This window comes from Artemia franciscana, chromosome 14, assembly GCF_032884065.1.
Source record: "Artemia franciscana chromosome 14, ASM3288406v1, whole genome shotgun sequence".
NCBI lineage: Eukaryota > Metazoa > Arthropoda > Branchiopoda > Anostraca > Artemiidae > Artemia > Artemia franciscana.
In genome coordinates this window covers 36,709,292-36,718,032 of record NC_088876.1, presented here as the reverse complement: position 1 = coordinate 36,718,032, position 8,741 = coordinate 36,709,292, and the positions used below count along the sequence as shown (strand labels likewise).

General features: G+C 31.8%; 1 protein-coding gene across 2 annotated transcripts in view; it reads left to right on the top strand.

Annotated features, from left to right (window-relative positions):
* The first annotated feature begins 409 nt into the window (after positions 1–409).
* LOC136035658 (lysophosphatidylcholine acyltransferase-like) overlaps positions 410–8,741 on the top strand; it is a 29,255-nt gene continuing 20,923 nt past the window's right edge. For both annotated transcript variants that reach the window (XM_065717566.1, XM_065717565.1), the window contains exons 1-2: positions 410–3,755; positions 8,211–8,425. In XM_065717566.1, the coding sequence (XP_065573638.1) occupies positions 872–2,506 (1,635 nt within the window). In that variant the 5' untranslated portion in view covers positions 410–871 and the 3' untranslated portion in view covers positions 2,507–3,755; positions 8,211–8,425. The remainder of the gene's footprint in view (positions 3,756–8,210; positions 8,426–8,741) is intronic.

Here is an 8,741-nt window from a genome sequence, read left to right as displayed (position 1 = left end):
AAGAGGTATTATTGAGACAATTTCAATTAAATCAGCCATCATAGAAAATCCGTTTGTTTTTGTGCAAGAAAAGCATCCAATTTTTTCAAATAACCCGAAATTTTTCATTTCTTTTGAGTTTTTTGTCTTCCTGGGAGGAGTAGTATGATTTTCCGCAAGCCATTTCCTGTCGGCAGTCCAGTGTGTGCACTGTAACTGGTTCTTGCGGAGCTCATAGTTTGTTGATTACATTATATGTGTATATGATTGCTTTAACGACATTTAGGAAAAAAAAGTTGTTAATAGGCCAATTTTCACCAAAACGAAATTCTTTTTAGGAGCCAGAAATATAAGTCAGCACCCATTTTAAAAATTACAATTGCCAAAAATTACAAGCACAAATGTGTTTTTTTTTTTTTTTTTTTTTTTTTTTTTTTTTAGTCACTATAGAGCACTCCTTTTGTTGGATAAGAGCCTTTTTCACGTATGGTTCTTGAAGATGATTCTTGTTAACTAGTAACTGACTGTACTTCTGAACACCTGCATTTAATGATGAGAAAGCTCATTGACTAAAGAGTCAATTTTGATTCCAGTTTACTTCAGTTGGAGAGCAAATAAAAAAAAAAAAAAAAAAAAACTCGTCTTTTTTGATTAAACATATCCCGAGTATATTTTGATATAGTGCACGCACTAAATCATCACCGTTTGTGTGACGTCATATTTATTGGGAATCTTTTCCAAATTATAAAAGCGTCAATGCAGTTTAGACAACATGACGTCATGCTTTCTATAAACATCATAACACTTGGACACCATGACGTCATTTTCTTAATATAAGGAAAACTGAACCAACATTCTCAATCATTTGAATAAAGTATCTCTTACTTAAAACATGTTCATTTTTAAAACCATTGTTATTGGGATTCCAGTCTCAGTTGCTGGAATATCAGCTTGTTGGGCTATTAAAAAATACATGGAATGCAAAACAGCTGAATGTTCAATAGAAGGTGAAGAAGCACAGAGCTCTGAAGGCAACAAGGAGAGTGAACCAAATCCAACTGTTGTCGAAATAGAAAAGAACGAAGACCATAGTTACACACGTAAAGAAGAACCCGAAGAGGAAAAATGCTGGAAAAATCTGGGTCCTGTTTGCAAGAGTGCAGCCTCTATTTGCAAGAGCGTAAAATCTTTTTTGAAGACCGCAGCCTCATGCAGTACTGTTAACGGAAGCAAATATGATGTAGGTCAGGTCAAACTTCAAACAAACCCCTTTAGACATAGAATAAATCTTTCTATCTATGATAAAATGAAGATGTGTATCTCGTCTATTGTCCTTCTTCCTCTGAGAGTGATTGGTGTTGCCACTTGCCTAGTTACATCTTATTCGATTGCTTCTATTGGGCTTTTGGGTACAACTGAGGAAGAACTAAAATCAAAGCCTATGCAAGGATGGAGACGAACGCTGCGAGCCATTGTATCTAAAATAATGGTTGGGCTCTTTTATTGTTCTGGTTTCAGAGTAAGAGTAAAAGGGAGACAAGCGATGGCAAGAGAAGCACCCATTCTGGTACTGGCACCACATTCGTCGGTTTATGATTCGCTTGTAGTTTTCTTCCTAGGGTCACCTTCCATTGTTGCAAAAGAAGAAGTGAAGAAATTGCCGTTTTTTGGAAAATTGGTCAATTTTACTCAGCCAATATATGTGGATAGAGAAGATCCCAATTCTCGATTAAAAACGATTCAAGAGATGGTGCGTCGAGCAACATCTGAGGATTCCTGGCAACAGACTTTGATATTTCCTGAGGGAACCTGTTCAAACGGGAAATCTCTAATCACTTTCAAGCCTGGTGCATTTTATCCTGGAGTTGCTGTACAACCTGTGTGCATTAGGTATCCTAATAGGCTTGACACTCCAACTTGGACTTGGGATGGACCTGAAGCATGGAAGACTGTATTCTACACTATGACCCAGTTTGTTACTTATGCTGAAATCGAATTTTTACCTCCATATGTTCCGTCAGATGAAGAGAAAAGAGAACCGAAAATGTTTGCCTCTAATGTACGCTCTGAAATGGCCAAATGCCTTGAAGTACCCATTGTCGATTATTCCTTTGAAGATTGTCAACTTATGATGAAAGCAACCAAATTGGAATTGCCAAGTGAATCGGGCTTGATAGGAGTGGCCAACTTAAGATCCAAATATGGATTTGATAGAAAAGACCTGGAGGCAGACCTAGATAGCTTCGCCAAGATTGCAAATAAAAAGGATGGGGTTATTAGACTTCAAGATTTGGCTTCTTACTTGAAAATACATGGCAATAACCCTTGCCTTATGCAAATATTTAAAGCCTATGATCAGGATTCTAAAGGTTTTATAACCTTTAAGGAGTTCATCGTCGGCAAAAGGTCTGCTTCACTTCTTTGCCATCAAAGAACAAAATGTGAAAGCTGCCTTTCAGCTTCCGGAGAGTGGAAAGAAATGCTATGTACATTTATTGACAAAAACATTGCTGGTCTCTCTGCATAGCTTATCAAGATTGTATGATTGACTATTGTATTGTACTGAGTATATCAAGATTGTACTGAGATTGTATTAATTGAAGCTGGTTGAGCAATTAAAGCTGATTCAAGTATTATAACTATTGTTTCGATGAATATTTTTTAATAAAGTTATTGCACACAAAAAAATTATTTTATTGAGAAGTACAGTTATTGAGAATTACAAATTATTTAGAATTACAGCCCCCCCCCCCTGCTTGAACTAAGAGGAAAAACACTTTTCTGCGTGGGAAGAAGAGTTTTGTCCCCCTTTTTTCACTGGAGCACCATAGAGAGCTGTTTAAGGGTCTATAATTGATTTTTTTTTTCATCTACGAGTGTTTCCAAAATTCGTCTTGGTAATGCCGTCATATCTATCTTTACAGATCCTGCTATCTCTCTTTACAATTTAAATCTCTCATCACATCATAGCTCTCTTTATAGAGAGCTGTTTAAGGGTCTAATTGATTTTTTTTTCATCTACGAGTGTTTCCAAAATTCGTCTTGGTAATGCCGTCATATCTATCTTTACAGATCCTGCTATCTCTCTTTACAATTTAAATCTCTCATCACATCATAGCTCTCTTTATAGAGAGCTGTTTAAGGGTCTAATTGATTTTTTTTCATCTACGAGTGTTTCCAAAATTCGTCTTGGTAATGCCGTCATATCTATCTTTACAGATCCTGCTATCTCTCTTTACAATTTAAATCTCTCATCACATCATAGCTCTCTTTATAGAGAGCTGTTTAAGGGTTTTTTTTTTATCTACGAGCTTTACTAAAATTCGTCTTGGTAATGCCGTTATAAAATGCGATATATCACCAATATTGACACTTTTTGGGTCATTTTTTTAGCAGAAAGAATGGGAAGCAGTTGAATAGAATGAAATGGTTTTTAATCTTTGGTTAATTCTTATGTGTGTTTTGTTTTATGCTGCTATAGAATGAAATGGTTTTTAATCTTTGGTTAATTCTTATGTGTGTTTTGTTTTATGCTGCTTTAATGCAAAACAGTTCCTCCTACCTCCTTTTCTAAGAAAAACAAAAAATTATCTTTCTGTCTATATTTGAAATTAGCAAAACTTTTCATTCGCAGGGCCCAGACACGCTTGAATTTTTTGGTACCGGAGGTTACCAGAAGCTAAACGACATGTCAAAAAAAACTGTCTCGTAAGAAAAATTTGCCGTAATTGTGTTTTTGTGCTGACTCAGGAATTATTATTCGGTTCATCTTAGCAGTAAGTTTTTTTGCGGAGACAAATCTATAGGAGTTTATAAAACCAGCTTGAAATGATGACAAGTCTCCTTCTCTTTTTTATAAAACAAATAAAAGTTATGCTTTAACTGAAAGCAAGGAGCAACATTAAAACTTAAAAAGGAACAGGAATCATTTCGTATACGAAAGAAGCTGTCCCTTCCTCGACGCCTCGCTCTTTACGGTAAAGTTGTTTATTGTTTTAAAAAGTACAGCTGTGACAAAGAGTCAAACTTTTAGAGCGACTAAGTTTTAATGTCGCTCTTTACTTTCAGTTAAAAAAAAATGTTTTTTTTTTGTTTAATATTAGTAGAAGCAGTTCTTTGTCTGTGTAATTTAATTTAGAACACGATAATCCATTGTCTACGGTTGTAAATTTTGAGGCATTAGAAATTCTGGTCTTGGAAACAGAAAAGAATTAGAAAATTTTGATTAGCCTGCCTAAGAATTCAAGTAGGGAAGCCTATTAGGCTTGTCACTTGTTCGCCTGTGAGTCCAGGCAAATTCAGTCCCCCGTTTTGCATACAAGTCCGTCATGAGTCAACCCAAATATCTTGATTATCCCTTAGTTCTACCACTATCTACCTTAGTTCTGCCCTAGGATGGATGGATGTATGATAGAGTACCTATCAACAAATGAAAATGATGTCATTTTTACATTCCTCTCACTCAGACTATCTTTCTTGGCTTTTTCTCCAATTAGCCATGGCTTGCGAAAAATTTGCTACTTTTTTTTGTTTCTGTTTTGTTAATAGTTATAATTCTTTAAGTCTCTGTTGTGACCCTGTTGCAACTACGTTTATTTTATTTTATTTTATTTATTTTTTTTTTACTAGAACGTGGTAGGGGGGTGGCTATTATTAGTTCAACTTACTAATAACTTCTTATGTGTGAACGACAAGTTAACACAAGCCAATATAGACTTGAAAATGATATTGCAGATTCCTTTGGCTTTCAACTTTGTGTGTTTTCCATGGTTTTCATATCGTTTTTTTTTTTTTTTTTTTTTTGTCCTGATATTGGAATATCAGTCTCTCTCTCTCTCTCTCTCTTTTTTTTTTTTTTTTTTTTTTTTTTTTTTTTTTTTTTTTTATATTTTTTTTTTTTTTTTTTTTTTTTGCTGGGGTCTAGTTTCAGTACGACCTAGTTTCATATGGTTAAAATCATTTAACTGGTTAAACTTCAACAATGTAATCGTTTTTTATTATTAAATTTTGGTTTACCTCATAAATTTAAATCAATTGTAAAATTATAAAAAGTTGAAAAATTTAAATTAAGCTTTGTGTTATCTATCTATCTATATAAAAATAAGTTGTCTGTCTGTGGACGGATCAGGTGACGTCACCTGAAAAAACTGGATCAGGTGACGTCAAAACTGAAAAAACTAAAAAAGGCAAAAACTACAAAAAAAACTAAAAACTAATAAAAAAAATAAAAAGCTAAAAAACTAAAAAAACTAAAAAAAGGCAAAAACTACAAAAAAAACTAAAAACTAATAAAAAAGCTAAAAAACTAAAAAAACTAAAAAAAGGCAAAAACTACAAAAAAAAACTAAAAACTAATAAAAAAAATAAAAAAGCTAAAAAACTAAAAAAACTAAAAAAACTAAAAAAAGGTAAAAAATGAAAAAAACTAAAAAAACTAAAAAAAAGGAAAAAACTGAAAAATAAGCTAAAATAAAGGTAAAAACCAATAAAAAACTAAAAAAAAACTGAAAAAACTAAAAAAAGGCAAAAACTACAAAAAAAACTAAAAACTAATAAAAAAAGTAAAAAAGCTAAAAAACTAAAAAAACTAAAAAAACTAAAAAAAGGTAAAAAACTAAAAAAAATAAAAAATAAAAAAAAACTAAAAAAAGGAAAAAAACTGAAAAATAAGCTAAAATAAAGGTAAAAACCAATAAAAAACTAAAAAGAAAAAAAGGAAAAAACTAAAAAAAATTTTCATCTAAAAAACTAAAAAAACTAAAAAAGGTAAAAACTAAAAGAACTAAAAAAGAAAAAAATAAATGACGAAACTCAAAGAGAAAGCGACCAGGACAAAAGGAATGTTCGATTAGCAATCAACAAAGCACCGGGACACAGGGAGTATAAATGACGACCAGGACATAAATAAAAAATAAAAAACTATCTATATATATAAAAATAAGTTGTCTGTGGATCTGTGGATCGTGGATCAGGTGACGTCACCTGAAAAAACTGGATCAGGTGACGTCAAAACTGAAAAAACTAAAAAAAGGCAAAAACTACAAAAAAAACTAAAAACTAATAAAAAAAATAAAAAAGCTAAAAAACTAAAAAAACTAAAAAAAGGCAAAAACTACAAAAAAAACTAAAAACTAATAAAAAAGCTAAAAAACTAAAAAAACTGAAAAAAGGCAAAAACTACAAAAAAAACTAAAAACTAATAAAAAAAATAAAAAAGCTAAAAAACTAAAAACTAAAAAAACTAAAAAAAGGTAAAAAACTAAAAAAACTAAAAAAAACTAAAAAAAAGGAAAAAACTGAAAAATAAGCTAAAATAAAGGTAAAAACCAATAAAAAACTAAAAAAAAAACTGAAAAAACTAAAAAAAGGCAAAAACTACAAAAAAACTAAAAACTAATAAAAAAAGTAAAAAAGCTAAAAAACTAAAAAAACTAAAAAAACTAAAAAAACTAAAAAAAGGTAAAAAACTAAAAAAAATAAAAAATAAAAAAAAACTAAAAAAAAAGGAAAAAACTGAAAAATAAGCTAACATAAAGGTAAAAACCAATAAAAAACTAAAAAGAAAAAAAGGAAAAAACTAGAAAAAATTTTCATCTAAAAAACTAAAAAAAAACTAAAAAAGGTAAAAACTAAAAGAACTAAAAAAGAAAAAAATAAATGACGACACTCAAAGAGAAAGCGACCAGGACAAAAGGAATGTTCGATTAGCAATCAACAAAGCACCGGGACACAGGGAGTATAAATGACGACCAGGACATAAGTAAAAAAAAAAATTAACAAAACTAAAAAGAAGTTAAAAACTACAAAAAAACTAAAAAGAAAAAAAAACTAAAAACTAATAAAAAAACTAAAAAATCTAAAAATCTAAATAAACTAAAAAAGAAAAAAAAAGGAAAAAAATAAAGGAGAAAAACAAAACTAAAAAACGAATGTATATACAGACCGGTACACCGGGATACAAATGACGACCGGGACACAGGGAATATAAATGACGACCGGGACACAGGGACACAACTACAACGGGGACACCGGGGGAAACAGGGGGATATAAATGACGACCGGGACAAAAAAACTAAAAAGAAAAAAAACTAAAAACTAATAAAAAAACTAAAAAATCTAAAAATCTAAATAAGCTAAAAAAGAAAAAAAAAGGAAAAAAATAAAGGAGAAAAACAAAACTAAAAAACGAATGTATATACAGACCGGGACACCGGGATACAAATGACGACCGGGACACAGGGAATATAAATGACGACCGGGACACAGGGACACAACTACAACGGGGACACCGGGGGAAACAGGAGGATGTAAATGACGACCGGGACACCGGGACAGGGAATGGTCGATTAGCAATCACCATCAACAAAGCTCAAGGGCAATCATTAGAATCATGAGGTATAGATCTGAATACAGATTGTTTTCCCATGGACCATTATATGTTGCATGTTCAAGAGTCGGTAAACCTGACAATCTATTTATATGCAAAGACAATGGGACAGCAAAGAATGTTGTATATTCGCAAGTTTTACGTAGTTAAAACCATATATATATATATATATATATATATATATATATATATATATATCTATCTATATTCACAGGTGGGACATAGGGACACAACTACAATGGCGCGTAACTATTATGGCGCGTAACGACTTACGCGCGCGGGTGGGCTTGGGGGGGGCGCGAAGCGCCCCCACCAACTTGGTGTTGGGGTGGCGCGAAGCGCCACCCCAACAGCTAGTAAGTTAATAAGTATAAGTTATTAGTTAAATATTTAGTTAAGTATATAAGTTAATAAGTTGTGTAATGTGTTATAAATTAAGCTAAGCGTTTTGATTGATGTGCTAGCTGTTCCATGATAATCATAGGCATTTCGGTTTTGCCCTTATTCAAATTATTCATCCTTACTCAGGCACGGACACTTGATATTTTTTGGGGGGAGGGAATGCTAAAATTGATTCATAATTCAAAAAAGGGGTTCCAATAAATTTGGGATTTGGAGGCCCCAATGTAAGTGCATCTTCTAAGTAATCACAGCTGCAATAACTTTAATTTTTACAACCTGTTTTTTTTTTTTTTTTTTTCTTTTACGAAAAACATAGATTTAAACATTGTTTCATTCTTTAAAATTGAACAAGGGCTCCTCCTAAAAACGATATAAATAAAACGTGTGAGGCTCTTAGTAATGACATGTAGGAAAATGAGATTTGAAGAAAGTTTTTTTTTAGGAATCAAAGATAATTAATCACAAATCAATGACTTCGGTAAAAGAGTCCGAGCAACACCTACGAGATATAATCGACATTCTTAAAAAAGACAAAAGGTATCATGTCCTGTAGCCAGTTGCTGAAGAGAGAACTGAAATGATTATGTCCTATCTCGAAGAGCTTGAAGCTAGAGGTCCACCTCCCCCTCCGACAGCTACAGAACCATCAAGGAGGAAGTAATTCTTTTTAAATTTGTATTGCAGTGCTATTACAAATGTGTTTATTCATTTAGAATTTTTATCATGGGTTTTTATCACATCACATCACAGTTCAAAGTGGTTGTTGGAAGTTTCTTTTCTTTTTGATTTTTCTTTCTTTTCTTTTCTTTTTCCTTTTTTTTTTCTTTTTCCTTTTTTTCTTTTTTTTATCAATGAAGATAGTTAGTCAATGACATCAGTTTACAATGCAACTACGAAGAAGAAATATATTGATTATGTATCAATGAAAATAGTTTAAATAGTCAATGACATATCAAATAGTCATTGTCAACAG